Source organism: Patagioenas fasciata, chromosome 11 (assembly GCF_037038585.1).
Source record: "Patagioenas fasciata isolate bPatFas1 chromosome 11, bPatFas1.hap1, whole genome shotgun sequence".
Taxonomy (NCBI): Eukaryota; Metazoa; Chordata; class Aves; order Columbiformes; family Columbidae; genus Patagioenas; species Patagioenas fasciata.
This window is the reverse complement of record NC_092530.1, coordinates 19812779-19831605: the sequence shown is the minus strand read 5'-3', so window position 1 is coordinate 19831605 and position 18827 is coordinate 19812779. Positions and strand designations below refer to the sequence as shown.

General features: G+C 36.8%; 1 protein-coding gene across 4 annotated transcripts in view; it reads left to right on the top strand.

Moving 5' to 3' along the window:
• The window catches only part of LRCH2 (leucine rich repeats and calponin homology domain containing 2), a 48008-nt gene that overhangs the window by 16345 nt on the left and 12836 nt on the right, over positions 1–18827 (top strand). For 2 of the 4 annotated variants that reach the window (XM_065846099.2, XM_065846098.2), the window contains exons 3-16: positions 681–807; positions 2815–2920; positions 3018–3154; positions 3381–3514; positions 4910–4997; positions 6066–6177; positions 6490–6587; positions 6675–6742; positions 6978–7082; positions 10651–10728; positions 14094–14162; positions 15718–15766; positions 16394–16510; positions 18557–18601. In XM_065846099.2, coding sequence (XP_065702171.1) covers positions 681–807; positions 2815–2920; positions 3018–3154; positions 3381–3514; positions 4910–4997; positions 6066–6177; positions 6490–6587; positions 6675–6742; positions 6978–7082; positions 10651–10728; positions 14094–14162; positions 15718–15766; positions 16394–16510; positions 18557–18601 — 1333 coding nt within the window. The remainder of the gene's footprint in view (positions 1–680; positions 808–2814; positions 2921–3017; positions 3155–3380; positions 3515–4909; positions 4998–6065; positions 6178–6489; positions 6588–6674; positions 6743–6977; positions 7083–10650; positions 10729–14093; positions 14163–15717; positions 15767–16393; positions 16511–18556; positions 18602–18827) is intronic. The other 2 variants (XM_065846101.2, XM_065846100.2) reach the window with 1 other exon arrangement.

Here is an 18827-nt window from a genome sequence, read left to right as displayed (position 1 = left end):
TGAATTGTAGTCATGGAGAAAGATAATGTTAAAAGCTTTTTTTAAAATATGCTCTGATACATATCAATTAAACAGTAAAAATCAATTTGTCAGTAACAGTATATTTCTTTTTGTACAAAGCAGACATATGTGCGTGCAGTTGGAAAATGGTATACACAAAAGAAATCAATATTAATTAAAACTTACCTTCCAGACTGTTGCTCAGCAAAGTAATAAATAGATGTTAAGGGCTTTTTGTGATGGCTTAGGAGGGACATGACCATCTGACATGAGAAGCCATGGCCTTGTGTAAAGTTTGGGTTTACTGGGAACATCAACTTTGTATTGCTTCACTGTCAGATCAGATTGTCTTTCTGAACGTAACAAGAAAGCACAATAAGAACAAACCTGAAACATATTATTTCTTTTAACAGATTTCTCTGTACATTTTAGTGTCAGATTCAGTTGTAGTACATATTTAATCAAGTGAGATGGGCACCTAAAATTCACATATCTGAGAGGCAGCTTTATCTGGTAAGAAATGCAGGATGGAGATCGTAGCTTAAATTCAGACGAAATTGTAATAGGTGGAAAATATCTTCTGGAATAGGAAAAAGTTGTACAATGTGCATCTCAGACTCCCTGTCAGGCTTCAAAAGAGGATTATAACCTAACCTTGCTTCATTTTTATTTCTTTCAAGTCGCAATCTTTTATCAACGTTGCCAAAATACCTGTTCGATCTTCCACTTAAAGTTCTGGTTGTCAGTAATAATAAGCTGGTCTCCATTCCAGAAGAAATTGGAAAGTTGAGAGATCTAATGGAATTGGTAAGTATAATTTTGAACCATTTTGCTAAGCAGACTTAAACTATTTACAGTATAAGAAAAATACAAATTATTTTTTTTTAATATAGAACTACAAAATGCAAGTTCAGTTACTGCTTTTTTTAGGGTTTGATCTCAAATTACAGGTGTAATATATTGTAGAACTTCAAAAATGGGGTTAAACACAAATCAATATGTTGGGTTAACCAAAGCTTATGGGGGTTCATAAATAAAGTTGCTTTTCAGATTGGGTCCCTCATTTAGATGTTGTTGAAATGGTGAAGTTTTTCTGTTTACCTTGCTTACAGTAATCATAATTCTAATTATTTTTACTATATGTTATCAGGAATCTTCTTTCCAGCTGAAGAGTTCATTGCTATTTACTCTATACTCCTGCAAAAGTTATGTCATTCAACCATTGTTGTGTTTTTCTGTGCTTGTGGTGTGTGTTTGTTCCCCCTGCCATTTCTGCTATTCCTTTATTTTGATTAAGGTGAATGGAATGATGTGTGATATTGACAGTTCATGTGTCTGTCCAACATTATTTGATCCTCTGGCATGCTAAAGTTTTGTGCTTTGTCATCCATTACTTTCTTCGTATTTCTTAATATTCTGACCTTTTCTGATCATTACTCTGTGTTAAGCTCCTGTGTGTTGGAGAACTATGCACAATTATTCACTGACCTGGCACTTAGCCAGGTCTGCTTTTTTTTTTTTGGTATGTCTGATTTCTTTGGTCCTTGCAAGCAATCCTTACCCTGTTTCCAGAGTAGCTGTGTATACCCTGGAGGTTTCTTTTACCATGACCTAATTTCTGAGATATAAATCCACATTCTTTTTTAATTTACAAGTAATATGAGATATTCTGAATGTTTGTGAGACTTTAGTGTCCTCTACTCCTTGGTGAGAAATTCTTTATGCTCACTTCCATGTCATAGGATTTTAGGGTGGGATCACTGCTATTGGTCACAGGAAGTGAATGTTTTTTGGAATTGCAGTTTTTGGCTTAATTTTCACAATTGTCAAACCTAGAATGTGTGCCTGATGACAAAGACTAAGGACATAATAGCGAGCTTCAGTCCAGTACCTGTATTATACATGTTATGAACCGAGCTAATAGATATACCTTAAAAAAAAAAAGTCGGCAAGTAAGCCACGTGTCAGAAAGACACTTTTCGGAAGGGCATCACATCTTAAATTTTATGTTGATAGAGAAGAACTTGCAATAGATACACAACAGTAGATCCCAAGCAGTCTGTACTTTGAGATGTTCAGCTCTGTGTAGACATTGTTGTGGACAAAAGTTGCTGATCGGTGCTGAAGCTCTAGAAGTGTAGAGGGGAGGAGGAGCTTGGATTCCTCTGGTTGAGGCCTCAGCTTACCCTTAAAATCACCTTCCAGTTTTTCATCAGATAGACAGATACCTATCATTGTTACCTAGCTCAGAAAACTAGTCTTTCAAGTCACTTTTGAGTCAGAAATAAAAAATATTAGAAGGGATCTTATATCATTGTTGCCTCAGTCTGGACTACATAAATAAGTGTTAAATTGGTGGCAGAAGCAGCTGTAGTCTGTGTTCACTCGGTGCAGCTGTGTCACCCTCTAGTGCATGGATCCAGAAAGCTGGTGAGCTGACTATGGCTTTTTTGTACATTATTTAAAGGAAGAAGAAATTTTTATAAGAGAAGAATGCAAATTATTTGCCAGCAGTAGCGCAAAACTTTTTTTAACTGATATGGGAACTGCACCAGGAATTCTAATTCCGAGCTTACAGTTTTAATCTCAAAATCAGTTTTTTGTCATTCATTGGTTTAACTTTTTAATTGAGTTTCTGCAACATGAATCAGTAAATACTGAAGTAACAGAGATCTGTTTCAGTACTTCTTCCCCTTGTGGGGAAAAAAGCCAAGAGATGGGATTTTGTTGTTGTTATATGCTTTATATTAGTTTTGATAGCAGTTTTCTTCAATTTCATTGAGGATGTTCATTCATTCATTTTATCTTTCTTAGGATATTAGCTGCAATGAACTTCAGGTTCTTCCCCAGCAGATAGGAAAATTGCAGTCACTTAGAGAATTAAATATAAGAAGAAATAATCTCCATATGTTACCAGATGGTAAGCTGCTAGTCTTCATTTCTTTGATGTAGGTAAATTAGGTGAAGTGTGAAGAAGATACCTGATTCTTTTTGTTTGTTTGTTTCCCCCAATACAGAATTAGGAGACCTTCCCTTGGTAAAGCTGGATTTTTCTTGTAATAAAATTACAGAAATTCCAATTTGTTACAGAAAGTTACGTCACTTACAAGTTATAGTTTTGGATAACAATCCAATGCAGATACCACCAGCACAGGTTAGTATTAAAGCATTCAAGTTCTGTAATTTGCATTAGGATCTTAAGAAAGAGCAAGCTATTCTAAGTTACAGTGATCAGGTTTTCATTTTTTAAGCTGTATTTCTCTTAGTAGGAAATTGTGAATACAAACTCAGTGTAGAAAGTATTTGCTGTAAGTGCATTTTTAAGATACGTGCTATGTAATTAAGATTTTTGTTGTTGTTGTTCATTTGTTTCCCAACAGATATGTTTAAAGGGTAAAGTGCATATATTTAAATTCCTCAGCATTCAGGCGTGCCTCAGGATGGATAAAAAACCAGATTCTTTGGATCTTCCATCATTAGGTAAACGAATCCCCTCCCAGCCACTCACAGACAGGTGAATACTGTTTTCTTTTTTGTTTTATTTTACTTTAGCATTTATTATGAAGCGATCTCTGTATTACAGATAACAGCTGTAATTTCAATACTTTGTGAATCATAGTATTTATTTCCTGAGCTTGTGTTACTGGAAGCTAAATTGGCTCATCTGAGTTGCTATGAAAAATTTTCATTGTACTTGCTAAACATTTGGGAATCAGAACAAAGACACATTTAAAATGTATTTGTTGGAAAACTCAGCTATTTATTTCCCAAACAGATGTATCGAAACAATAAACAAGAAGTTCCAGTAAATGTCCTGAATATAGAGTTAGTCTGTTGAATGGAAAGTCTGCCTCCCACATATATATTAAGGGAAACTAACTTAAACATCAGTGAAATACCATGGTTTTTTAATTTAGATTACTTGAGGTCAAAAAGTGCAGAATATTTTGTTGAACTTCTGTACTGTGTACCTCTTGAGTAATTAAATGGGAAAGCTTTTGTATTTTCTGTCGATAGTTGGCTTGCCACTGGAAACCATTGCTTATTTTCTTGAAACGCTATATGCAACTTGTGCCTTTCTGTGCTCAAGGCTGAAGGAAAGATGAAAGTTAGGAATGAAGCTTACACGGAACCATCTGAACCATCACATTCAGTCTGTGGTCTTGGTCTCGGGCAGGTGTGCCACAGGGAGTTAGTCCACAGTGTCTGGAGATCACATTTAAATGCTCCTTAAAACTATGGGCCACAGCTGCTCCCTAAAGCTTCTGCTGAACTTAAGGCCTACAACTAAAACCCACAAACTCGTTCCTTTGCAATATGTATCACCACTGTGCATCATATTTCTAGTAGCGAGACCTTGTTTAGTTAAACTTTCCAGATAATCTCCTGATGTAAACCAAGCTCCAGTGCACAGATGGAAAACACATCCTGCTGTTGCTGCCAATTTTGTGTCTTCAGAAGGCATAAATTTGGAGGAAATATTTCCTAGATATTCAGGCAGAGTTAAACTGTTACAACACAACAGTCTATTAGGGAATATATATCTGCTACTAGTAGGAAACCATGTCTCCCAATGCAATTCAAGAAAATGTGAGTTTTCAGAGGAAGCCTTCTTTCCTGAAAACAATATTTTTGAATGAAATAAAACAATTCTAAAATTGCATAGATACAGAGAGTACTGCAATTGATTGTTTCTACTTTGTGGTTTTTCTTTTTCTTGAACAACTTTTGTAGGAGATTAAGAATTTGTTCTCTGCACATGGGGCGTTGTGCAAAAATTCTATATTGGCACCTGTAGATATGTACAGAGAACATACTTTTATAAGGATGTTTATTTCCTTTTAGAAAAGGGCAACTACCATTTCTCTCATTTCTATGTGTTTTTTGAGTGTCGTTTTTCTTAATGTAGCATTGAAGACTTTTATCCCAACAAAAATCATGGACCAGACTCTGGCATTGGAAGCGATAATGGGGATAAAAGGTTATCGACAACAGAAGTGAGTATTTTTTCACTGTTGAATTTGTGTAGTTTCTGGGGGTTTTTTTAGAATTTTTTTCTTTTGTATTTTGTATCATTTGAGAAATACTCAACCATGTTGCATTTAATTTTCTTTGAATATCTGTACAGTTGAGTGTAAACCATTAGACTGCCAGTATCAGACACAAATTATTTGCTTATTGATTTTTCTGCTTAAGGTTCATTCCAGTGCAAATTTCATACATTTTAAAGCTGAATTCTGATGTAAGAAATTGTTTGGATCTTTCAATGTGTGAAGTGCATAACCATTTTCTACACAAAGGGCAAAAATTATTTCAAGTTTTCTTTTGATATTAACGAAATGAGTGTACTGAAGAAAATGAAAGTTTATTTGGACTAAACTTGATTGTTGTATACGTTAGTAATCCTCATTGTTGTTCAAATATTAGTAAACTTCGGGGTGATCTGCTAGGTTTAAAGTAACGAACAAAAATCTCTACAAGTTCTCTGTGTATTTGTAGAAATCTAGATTAAGGAATTGTAGTTAATAACAGTGGTGTCAAAGATGAATAGTGTTGACAGAAGATTTTTGAAACTCAGAGAATTATTGCAAAAGGAGAGTGATTGTTAGTGGGAAATCCATAGAACAAGGAGTATTACTAGTTGTGTGTGGTTTTTTTTAAGAAAATTCCAAATTATTAGCTGTAAAGCTGTGATTTTTTTAGTGGTTTACCAAAGGTCAAAGTAGTTGGAGGCTTTAGATAAGAAAGTACCTAAGTAGAGTTTGCGTAGTCCACTGCCAGGGGCTGGACTGGACCTCTTTGAACAAAATACTGTATTTCAGTATTATATTGTATACTGAATTGTTGTCTGTCGCTTCCTAAACTATGATTCTTTTAAACCCCCTTTCCTGGCCCACCCCTGCAGGGTCAAAAAAAAAACACCACCTGACTTGATGTTATCTTCTGTCCTGGGGCTCCATCCCTCATGATAGGGTCAGTTGCTGTATGATTTGTGAGTTCTTAGCAAACCATACAACAATGTAATTTATATGTAAGTTCTGTATTAAATGTGACTGTCTTTGCAGCCGTCTGATGATGATACAATCAGCCTTCACTCCCAGGTGTCAGAATCAACAAGGGAACAGACACTAAGGAATGACAATCATGTGACGGGAAGTAAACTCGATCCACAGAAAGGTACTGTCTGTTGTGCATGTGTCATTTTAGGTAACAGAAATACTTTCGCTTAGGTAAATCTAGTAAGAAAATTGTACAAAACTATATGATTATATGTTGGGGTGTTTTCATCATTTCAGAAAACAGTGTAATGATCACAAATAGACCAGGCCAAAAAGGAAGACACAAGATTATTTCTAGCTCAAGGAGACATGATTTCCTTGTTTTATCTTTATCTGACATTTTTACAAGTACTTCTGTCTCTCAAGAATAATAATTGGTTGAGAGAAGTGTTTAATATCGTATTTTCCATTCTTTATCAATCCTCACTAGACCAGGAGGTGTACGATTACATTGATCCAAATGCAGAAGAGGGAGCTGTTCCTGAGCAAGGAGATGTGCAGATTGGAACATTGCTGTCTTTTATCAAGGTAGTATAGCTTGACAAAAGAAAAACTGCTCAGCAGACTTAGGTTATTTTGAATTCAAGACTGATTTTATTTTTCATTCTGTGTAAGGAACGGGTAAAGCATCCTGAGAAATCAAAAAAAATAGAACAGAATGAGGACTGGGGAGATGAAAAAAGGTAAATCTTATTGGTCTTCTGGGGGAAGGTTTTGCTGACAGTGGGGGGTGAGAGTGGTTTTGTTTTAAGCTCCTTGCATGTGGAGGAGAGAATTCTCTTATTGAACACATAGTGTTCCTTCTTGGACAGAAAATAAGCTTATAGGAAGCTCTTGTTAGTTATTTTCCAATAATGTAGCCCTTTCTGTTTCTTACTTTATTGAAGTCCGGCAAGTAATTAATGTTTCTTTTTTCAGACCTGAAAAAGAACAGCTTCTGACTGAAGATGACGATGAGCTCAAAGAAGTGACTGACTTGAGAAAAATAGCAGCTCAGTTACTGCAGCAAGAACAGAAGCACAGGTACTACAATATTAGTTAAGAAAATTTGCGTTACAATTTATTCTTTAACCTGCCTTATACCCAAAAGCTCTTGACACCTTATTTTGAGAACAGCTTTGTCCAGATGTTCAACAGTTAAAGTGACAGAGACTTTCAAAATACCTGCCCTATGTTTTCTTTTCATAAAATTGCTGTCTAGAGAAGCATTGATATGCCTCCTATGGAGAGAAAGAGATGAGTGTGAAAGTACCTTGATTTCCTGGTTTGATGTATGTTAACTTTTTTTTTCCAAAGCAAGTATACTTAAGCAGGCATAGCTAATGCTCACGTAAGTAGATTTGTAACATGTTAAAATGACTTTATATTAGTTTGTATGAATTACGGGTCCTCCATACAGCTTGTGGCTCGTTATTTTTATTCAAATATGGGGTAATTTAGGTGATACTTCCTCCTTTCAGTCTGACGTGAGATACATGTTTCCTATGGGCTAAAAGGGAAATTTATTCAAATGTTTTTCTGTCAAATGACAGAGCACGTATTATAAATACATACAAAATTAAATAAATTGAAGAGTGGAAGTTTGTCCTGGTGAACTGCCAGACTTTCTCCAATTCATATGGAGCATCACAACATTTCTTGAAAAGGTGCCATAGAACAAGCAGCGAATTAAAGGAATGTAACAGAACAAGTTAACAACTCCGTAAAATGAAGATCAGGAAGGAATACCTGGAGTTGCATGGGATGTGGACAGACTTGGGTAGGAACAGTGTTCTCTCTGGTTCGTTTACGAAGCAGAGAGATTGATATCCTGATACTGTGAATTTCAGAGCTTGAAATGTTCACCAGTATTTTGTATTAATTAAATATAAGACCAGTAGTGTGTGTGTGGGGAAAGATAAAATAGGTTTTATTTGTAACTCCATGCAGTGTATTTACGAATTGGTTTGTCACATTGGAAAGGGAAAAACAAGAATGAAGTCTTAATGCTAATACATTCCTATTACTGAAAGTATTGCAAAAAAGACTAAGAATGCTAAGTTATTCTCTCTTTATGAATACATTAATATGAGAAAAGTGTGGCTTTCTTTTATTAGGTTTTTATATGATGGCTAATTATATTGCATGTGAGCTTTACTTGATTAGTTTTAATATTTCCCAGTAATCTAATTATTTGAAATACCAAGCCACTCCTCTTCTGGTGGAGTAACTCCCTGGCGTGCCACTCAGAGAGGCTCCAGGGGGATACCCCCCAGAAGGTGATGAACCCCTTGCCCTGTCGGGCAGAGGGAGAAGACCTGAGACAGCCCCTGCCCTGTCGCTGTCAGGCAAAGGTAGTGGACAGAAACGATGACGAGGGTTGGAAGCTAGTTCCAGTTCGGGGCTGTGGGCAACCCCCCTCCCTACCTGCTTTGCTTCCCCAGATGCCCCTCCGTAATAGGTTTGAGGCCCTGGATCTTGAAGAGGAGGTAGATGAGGATGTGGTGCAAGGCCCACCTATGAGGTCACATAGAAAGAGGCAGTTGACCCCACGCCTCAAGACTGCATCAGATAAGAAAGAAAAAAGGGTGATTGTAGTAGGCAATTCCCTTCTGAGAGGGACGGAGGGCCCAGTGTGCAGAGTTGACCCTCATCGTAGGGAAGTGTACAGTCTACCTGGAGCCTGGATCAGGGACATCACCAGGACGCTCCCCAACCTGGTGCACCCACGGACTACTACACAGTGCTGATCTTCCAAACAGATAGGGAGGAAACTGCATCCCACAGTCTGATGGGAAAGAAAAGAGATTTCAAGGCCTTGGGATGAATGGTGAAAGAGTCTGGGGCTCAAGTGATTTTTCTCTTCCCTCTTTCCAGTTTTGGGTGGTGATATGGGAGGGAATAGAAAAATTCAGTCTGTAAACAATTGGCTACAGGACTGGTGCTACAGGCAGGGCTTTGGGTTCTCTGATAACGGCTGATTTTACAAGACACCAGTCTGAACAGTGATACGTGGGAAAGGTTTATCTCACAGGGGTAAAAGGATGCTGGGACAGGAATTAGCAGGGGTCATTTGGAGAGCTTCAAACTAGACTTGAAGGGGGATGGGGATGTAGCTGGGCTTGCACCAGTAGGGCATCACTCTAGAGTTCATGAAGGCTGGGAGGTCTCCCATACCCCTGGGGTGAAATCAGTGCGCTCAGCTCGCTCTCTGAAATGCCTGTACACCAAAGCGTGCAGCATGGGGAATAAGCAGGAGGAGTTAGAAACCTGTGTTAGGGCAGGAGATTATGACCTAGTGGCAATTACAGAGACATGATGGGACAGCACACATGACTGGAATGTGGTCATGGATGGCTATGTCCTTTTCAGGAATTGCAACCCTGGATTTCAGCAAGGTAAACTTTGGCCTTTTCAGGCAATTGCTAGGGGAAATCACTGCGTGGTTAAACAGGGAACTGATGGGTATGCTCAAGTGGAAGAGGAGACTTCATAGATCATGGAAAGAGGGGCATCCTGGGGTGTATTAGAAGGGCGGTGGTTAATAGGTCAAGAGAGGTTCTCCTTCCCCTCTACCCTGCCCTGGTGAGACCACATCTGGAATATTGTGTCCAGTTCTGGTCCCCTCAGTTCCAGAAGGACAGGGAACTGCTGGAGAGAGTCCAGCGCAGGGCAACAAAGATGATGAAGGGAGTGGAACATCTCCCCTATGAGGAAAGGCTGAGGGAGCTGGGTCTCTTTAGCTTGGAGGAGACTGAGGGGTGACCTCATTAATGTTTACAGATATATAAAGGGTGAGTGTCAGGAGGATGGAGCCAGGCTCTTCTCAGTGACAACCAATGATAGGACAAGGGGTAATGGATTCAAACTGGAACACAAGAGGTTCCACTTAAATTTGAGAAGAAACTTTTTCTCAGTGAGCGTGACAGACACTGGACCAGGCTGCCCAGGGAGGTTGTGGAGTCTCCTTCTCTGCAGACATTCAGACCCGCCTGGACACCTTCCTGTGTAACCTCATCTGGGTGCTCCTGCTCCGGCAGGGGGATTGGACTGGATGAGCTTTCAAGGTCCCTTCCAATCCCTGACATTCTGTGATTCTGAAGTACCACAGCTTAAATTTGACTCATATCTGTTCTGTCTTAACACAGTGATCTTGCTAACGGCTCTGCTTTGCTCTTTAATTCTTCAGATATATGCAGTCTTTTTAGTTGCTAGCTTTTATATTTTAAAGCTTGCTTATGTGTCTTTAATCACATGGGGGCACTGTCAGCTCTGTTATAAAGTTTATCCCTGCTTTTGAATCTATTATTTTGTGCATTTATGATTTCTTGCCATAAACAGCAAGAAGAATATTTCCAAGTTTAGTGAAGATATTTCTGTGTTTATTTGTGCAAAACAGGTTCAGTCTGAGTATACAGAATCCTCAGAAGAGTGAGCATAGCAAAATATGTTCTTACTAATTATATTTCTGTTTGTTCAGTGTGGCTTTTTAATATTATGCAGTCTGTTTCTTTTTGCTTGCTATGCTAATGACTTCACTGTCCTCTCCCTTCAACCTGTCCTGCTTCCTACTTCCGTCTTTGGCTTTGGTGTACATGAAATATGAACACAGACGAAGGCCATTAAGCTATAGAACTTCATTCAGTGAAAAGCTCTTCCAGAGGACAAGGGCCGCAGGACGTGCATCAAGGTATAAAGTGTTTGTAGAGCTTCAGATTTTCAGAATTAAAATGTGGACAAAACAAACTGTTTTGACCATTTCTTGAACAAAAACAGAATAAAGGGATTGACTAACTTAGCCTAAAATATCTTGTTATCAAAAATAGATTGCAATGTTTTTGTTATTTAAGAAGAAATACAGTTTAAGGAAAATGCTTAATTAGGCAACTCTCTAAAGAACGTTCAAATCAGTCCAAACCTAGAAGCACAATTTCGTGTCCCTTTGGCATGCTTTCTCTTGTTTGTTTTTTGAGGTCTTCGTTTTGAAGTGATTTTTAAGTTAGTATGACCAGTGAAAATATGTTTTACCTTTGACAGCCATGAGGGAATCATTTGCAGATACACAAACCTCACAGGTAACAAGAAATCTGGAATGGGCTGTGTAGATAAGCTCAGACTTGTAGATCATGGATCGAGTGATTTCAGACTTTGTTATTTTATCAACTGAAACTCTGTGAGTTACTCTGGATCCTCCTGGTCTGTTTCAAAAGAAAGAAGGATCCCTTAGATTAAATAATCTTAATTAGTATCAAATGAGCACATTTCAGTTTGCATCAGTTAAGTATGCGTTCTTACCTGACAGTGGTGACTTCTTACAAACTGTCTTAAATCCCTTGGAGCACAGCTTAGGATCACAAAGCAGAGCCATATGTGCAGATAGTAGACTGCTTCTGGATGAATTTAAAATCCATCTTTTTTTTGTCTCATCATAAAAGTTTTTTAGTGTATTTATAGACACTTTATAGATCCTAGACAGTGCTTGCTTGTTTAAACTTGAAGACAGATAACCTTAAAATAACATTACAAACATTCACTTAATTTGTGTCCCAGTGACTAAGAGGAGATTCCACTCTTTAAATTTTCAAACTTCAGAAAATATTTTCAAATATCAGAATCAGTCTTGCCATGACCTTTCTCACCCATCTAGCCAGCAGTTTGGAGTAGATGTTATGCTTGCATGACATAAAACTAGAAAAATGAGTCACAGTGTTTCTTGAATTTAATATCTATAAATACGTGTCATTGTCTATGTACCATTAAGTAATTAACATTTTAAAGTTTGTATGAGTTTTAGAACCCTTTCAAAGTAATGGCTGGTATGCTACCTCTGTAACAACGTAACTTGTGAGGTTAGTAGAAGCCATAAGTATGTAATTAATTGCGGTACTAACACAAGTGTCTTATTCAAGTTCTTATTTAGCAATTAAATATGATCATCAGTAAGTCATTGGCCTGATAATTGATCTGTCTAATAAAAAAAGTTTTGGATTTAATGAGTTGTAGTATGAATGGAAACGGTTGCGGGAATCTTTGCACCATTAACACCATGCTTAAAAGAGCATGACTTTGTATATGAGCATATAAGCTACTTGTACTTTCACTTTGCATATTCTGTTTTGCATTGTATTTCCCAAAGAAAGTTCTTCACATGACTACAGTTGTGTGATGGTTTTTTTCCTCCTTTTCCACCTGAACAAATTATTTTGCCATGAATTCCTTAGTCTTCAGTTTAGTAAATTCATATTAATTTTATTCACCATCTTCTTTAACTAAAAACTTTGAAGTTCCTTATTCCACAGGAAATTCGCATTTCTCTGACTGCACTAGTAACTGCTGCCCTGACAGATACTGAACTTGCTTTTACTTCCCTGTCAATAGTCTTCAGTTTATAAACAGGAAGTATCAAAAATGATTGTTTGGTTTTCTGTTAGAAAGTATAAAAATGTACTTTGTTTATAATAAACTTAGTTTATAATAAACTGAAACATCAATTATATACGTGTTTTATAGGAACACGGTAGGTGAAATGTGCATTTGTGTGTCCGAATTAGCTTGAATAGTTTTGCCTTCCATATAGAAGAGAAACGGCCTGTGTCAATACGATGGTTAATTCACACTGATAGTGTCACTTTTGGTACAAGTGTTGCATCACGCTGTTAGGTGACTCAAATTTCTATTTTTTTTTTAACTTGTTCTGTTGTAATGGTCACATCTTGCTACAAATTCACTCTGAATTTGCCATTTCTTTCAGTTGAAGATGTAAGGTTAATTTAAAAGGTAATTATATATAAAAATTAATTACTTTAAGATAACCTGAATATTAAAATATGCTCTGCATATTTTTTGTAACACTTTTTTCAGGCTATAGTATAATTTAATTCTGGAATGCACCCTCAAAGTTTCTGAAGACAAAATAGAGGGAGCAGATGCTGCAGACTATGTTGGTTGACAGGTTTAAATTCTCATAATCCCATCAAATTGAGCTTCATCCTGTGAGAGATTTAAACTGTGAATGAGATTACTGAGCTCAAAGCTGTCACAATAATCAGAGAAAAAAGAAAATAGCAGCCATTTGAAGTTAGTGGTTTTACTGCCCTATGTAATGATGATGAAATGTGACAGGGTGCCTACCAATTTACTTTCTTTCACTGAATAGCTGGTGTTCAAATTCTTTGATTCTTACAACATTCTAGTTCTATATATAATTCAGCAAAAATATACTTTGATCAGAGTTCTGCACATGAAGTCAGTGTTGAAGTATAATATTACTACCTCCAATAATTCATAATTAATCATTATAGTTACTGTTCAACATGACACTTACTTGAAAACATTTAAGTTTCACTGATGTTTTTGTTATTTTTAAAAGTTTAAACATGCAGAGTAGCTCATGTCATCTTCCTGTGTCTGCACGTGTGATGTCCGTTTGTTCTAGATGGAAAAACATTTCTGAAGCTCTACATAACTTTAAGCTTTTTTGACAGTTAACCGTTTAGAAAAATGGAATTTCGATTGGTTCATTTCTGCATTAGACTTTTCATTTAGTTCTTAGCCCATGTTTCTCCATTTTCCCCATGTTTCCATTGCATTTGAAGTGTTTCTTACCTGCTCCTGCTGACTGACGACTTGTGCTCAATCTGTGTATTGTGTCTTGTCCGCTTTGGGTTGTCCTTCTGTCTTCTAATTATAGTGAACGATGGGGCCTTTTGTGTTGAGAGCAGTGTAACTGTACACAGGTGTGAGATCAGTTGAAATAGTATGTATTTAGGGAGAAAAGTAACAGGAGACTTCATTTTGGTTTGAATTATCATAAAGTTTTACTTAAAATTCAGAACTTCAAATGTTTCAAGAGCTGGAAACAATGTTGCTGATTGAAATGGAAGCAGGATAGGGCTCGCATTTCATGTGTGTATACATGTACATATTCTAATTTGAGGGAAAATGTCACCTTAATGTTGAAAACTTTTTATTTACAGGAAATGTTACACAGTGAAAGTAACAAATTCTAAGATAAAATAAAGGCCCTTGAGTAAATATGTTTGTTTTTCTTTCTAGGCTTCTTAACCATTCAGTTTCAGTAAACACAAGGAGCAGACCAAAGCAGCCAGTGGAATCTGAAAAATGGTACTGATAAATGAATTACAGCTCTTTGTATTTTATTAATTGAATTTCAATTAAATATTTTTGTCTCACTACTGCCACCTTCTGTCATAACGTTTTTAATTTAAGGGAACTGCTGGAGAGAGTCCAGCACAGGGCAACAAAGATGCTGAAGGGAGTGGAGCATCTCCCCTATGAGGAAAGGCTGAGGGAGCTGGGTCTCTTTAGCTTGGGGAAGAGGAGACTGAGGGGTGACCTCAGTAATGTTTACACGTATATAAAGGATGAGTATCAGGAGGATGGAGCCAGGCTCTTCTCGGTGGCAACCAATGATAGAACAAGGGGCAGTGGGTTCAAACTGGAACACAAGAGGTTCCACTTAAATTTGAGAAGAAACTTCTTCCTGGTGAGGGTGCCAGAGCCTGGCCCAGGCTGCCCAGGGGGGTTGTGGAGTCTCCTTCTCTGTAGACATTCAAACCCGCCTGGACACCTTCCTGTGGAACCTCATCTGGGTGTTCCTGCTCCGGCGAGGGGATTGCCCTGGATGATCTTTCAGGGTCCCTTCCAATCCCTGACATTCTGTGATTCTGTGATTCCCTGAAGAATGTAATTGTAGAATGTGTCATAATTCATAGATACGTATGTATCAACAGCAAAATTCAATTTTTTATTGCAGCGGTTCCTGCAGTTCTCAACTGTATGGCTTATCAAAGTACAGGACATGATTCAGACAAATTTTCTATGCCTAACATCTTTAAAATTAGCATTCTTGTTTTGAGGCAAGCAAAAAGGAGGAAAAAGGAATACAGAGTAGCAGAAGTGCATAGTTGCTTTCCCTTTAGGATTTATTATGATTGGTCATGGTGTTATGTCCTTTTCGCATTCAATCCCCAGCTGTTTCTCTTTTGGTACACTGCACAGCTTCTAAACCAGCTGTCAATGTGAATGAAATGGCTGCTGGTAAGATGATAGGAGTGAATTTCCCAGAAATATTTGGAAAGAAATATTTGAAGTGACATCAAATCTAAACATTTTTATTTTCCTGAGAACTTTCAGTAACCTCAGTCTGTATTCCAGAAGGTATTTTTTGAGATCTTGGTGTTTCACTGTCCCATTTAAAATGTTCTTACCTTCCCTATTAGTATAAGCTTCTACTTTACTGTGTAGAACTAACAGTACATGAAGCATGTGACTCTTCCAAAGTTTAAAAATAGATGTTTTATTAGATTTGAACAAAATGTTTTGTTGGTTGCTTTGAGAGACAAAACAATGAAGGTGCATTAGTAATCTCTCAAGATCAACATGCTTAAGGAAAAGCTTCATCTGAATAAAGCACTGTAGCGTGAAAGACCTATTGTCAGCATATGGTAAAGGAGAGTGAAACATGATTTAAGATTTTCGTCAAATGATCATACTTTTTAGCCACATTGTGACATTCTTAAACAGCCAAAAAATACTGTAATGCTGCAGAGAAGCTGCTTTTTAATAGTCTTCACTTTTTTGATATTTTAAAGTAACTTGGTGTTATAGAACACACAAAAGTAGTAAGTTTCATAATGCTTCTCATCTTTGTTTTTAGTGTCTCAACAGATGAAGTGAATTCCCCAGTGTCCCCATGCAGCTGGCAGGTAAATATCCAAATGTAAATATAGTGGCTTCATATTGGAGTGATTTTTGTTTATTTTTGCTTTTTCGTTTTGTGTTTCTGGCAGAAAACTTTTATATATTCCTATCATGGCTTACACATATAGTTACTGTATGTATGTAATTGTGGTGGAAAAATAAGACCCTTGAAGAACTTATGCTTCAATATAGTTTGACTTGTATGTAATGGAGGGCTTCTAAGAGCATATGGTACTAGCTTTAAGATGCTAAAACTAATGAGACGTAAGTTATACTTACATGGTTTTAGTATTTCTTTGCATATAAATTTTATTGCTTCACATAATGTTCTTTAAAAAAAATCTAAATGGTTTGAATTATGTAGGCTTTCCATTCCCCATACCTTGCTGGGAAGCTTGCACGATATGATAGAATTTTTATTATTTTATATTTTAATCCATCAGGTATTTACAATTACTTTAAATGGCCCCTATTCTAATATGAAGAAATAGTTGGAAATGTAGTTTTAGCCTTATGAAATGCTCCCCTCCCTTCAGATTGTCTGAATTCATAATTGTAGTTCATAATAACTTGTGGTAATAAATACAAGGTATAGTTACCTTTTATGTAAAAAATATTTCTGAACCCTACAGCCACTGGAAAACCAGAAGGATTCAATGGATGACCAGCATTGGCCAGAAACACAGCCAGTGATTTGGCAGAATGAAGAAAGAAGGAGAAGTAAACAAATTAGAAAAGAGTATTTCAAGGTAATGGGGGGAACTGTGGGTGGGTGGGTGGGTGAAACTTTTAATGAGAGTAGAAGAAACTATATAACTAAGTAAAAGTAAGAAAACCTCAAAGGTTGTAACGCTTTTAATTTTGCATGTAGCCTGTTTTTTTTTTATTTGGCTCTCTTGAGTTAAATAATGCGTATGTATGTATTTAGGGTAATGTGAGAGTGCAGGAAAATGAGGACCAAAAAAAAAAAAAAACCAAAAAACCAACCAAACAAAAAAACCCCAAAACAAACAAAAAAATCCCCAGGAACAACAACAGTAAAGATTTTGTTTATCCTTTAAATAGAAGGAAGTGATTTGCAGTTGTCTTCTAGTAAAGCCAGAAAATAACCTTCAGTCATTGGCCCTTCCCCATCCATTTTGAGGGATTTTTTTTTAAGTTTTTTTTTTTTTTTTTTTAAGTGCAAGGAAAAGATATGTAACCTTCTTCGTGCAGTGTGGTTATAAAAATGATGTATGCATTTTGATTCTCACTACGTAAGTTTGCATTTTAGTGAGAAATTCTCTCTGCATTACTTCGCTGCTGTAGTGTGTACCATTGGTCACCAGATGTCAGTGTCTGCTCACTGCAAAGCAGATGGGACGCAGCAGAGGTCTGCAGGGCACAGAAAATTAGGCTTTATCAGCTGTCAAAGTAATATATTCATTTGTACTGAAAACATACAGGAACTAAATCCAATAAGATAAATACGCAGGTGTGGATATATGTCTATGTGACCCCAGAACTACTTGTACTCTGTGCATAGTTGAAAAAAAATCCACAAAACCCCTCAAAACAACAATGAAACACTAAAAAAATCCGAACAAGAAGAGTATCCCACAAACCAACAACTGATGCTTTTTTCAGTCACAGAAAAGAATGGCAGTAGCAGAGCTAACAGAGGCGGTGTTTGTGCTGCACTTCGGTTTTCAAGAGAGAGGCAGGTCACCAGTGTCAGTGTTGTTCAGATGTTGGAAATTCAGCTCTCAAAAACTGTTGCATTTTCCATTCCAACTGTGCTCAGTTATAACTTTGAAGAAGACAAGCATCTTTGATGTGTAACTAATAAATGCAACTTTCTATAACAGGGTTATGTTTGTATGTTTATTAATATTAAAGAGTATAGTTCTGAGTCAGGTTTTTCTTCCTTTTTAAGACATTCTTCAACTAAAACTCCTATCTATCCATAAAAGCCAGATGTTTGAAGGAAAGCCATCCTTTCAGTACCCAAGTTAGGCTCTCAAGTTAGCCTGTGTTACGTGTTATATCATAAAGATGGGCAGATTGGCCATATTTATGCACAGCACACTTAGAGTTTTGTAGTGATGGCCTTTTTTTAAATTTTAATTTTTTAATTTTAATTCTAACTGCATGTTTTTTCTATTTTTTTTTTTGTACACTTGCTCTGCAGAAAGTGAAATATGTTGATTTTCTTAAATAACCACTTTTGTAAATCTCTTCCATCAATTCATTTCCTACACTTCCAGGGTAATCGAGAAGTGGGACAATGATGAAGGCAGCACACAGTGCATCAGACAGACCCATGGAAAAAACGCTGTTCTTAAATAGATAAAAGGATGTGATCAGGCTTTGAAGTTGTAAAGGAAATATTGTTTTGTTTTTACAATGTCATGTCAATCTCTCAAAGTGTAAGCAATCTTTATGTTACATAACAAAACATATTGTAAAAGTAACTTTCACAGGTTACTCTTTTTTTTTTTTTTTGACAATTAGTGCTTCAGAGTAGCAGTTCTTAAGATCTTTTCACTTGGATCAACTGTTGTGTGCAGTCAGAGTTCATGTTATAAATGTATTTTGTTTTAAAATACTCTTATTCGCTCATCAGCGTAATGAAGATCTTGACTAGCCTAAGAACTAGATGTTCCTTTTCTGTTTTTGCTCCTTTGATTCTGTAACATGTTTTTTTTCCTCAGCAGCATCACCAGTAATAAGTAACATCTGAGTGATATCAAGCCATTTAGTTCAAATGAAAACCATACTTCCTTTTTAAAGTAATAATTGTGTGTGTTTTGCAGTACAAGTCTTCCAGAAAGAGTTCAAGTGGAAATGAAAATGATGAGGTGAGAAATAGTAATTGTGTAAAATATTTAAGAAAACATTTTTGTCATGGGTCTTTTTTGAACACCTCTAAGCCACAGAACAGAAGGCTAGAGTACATGCACACAGACTTTATGTTCCAAAACCATAGGAGAAGCACATGCTATACTTTATTTGAAAAAAGTCATCGAGATTGTGTGCTGAGGAAAAGTAGGATATTTACTTGCTTGGGTAATGGGAAAGTGAATT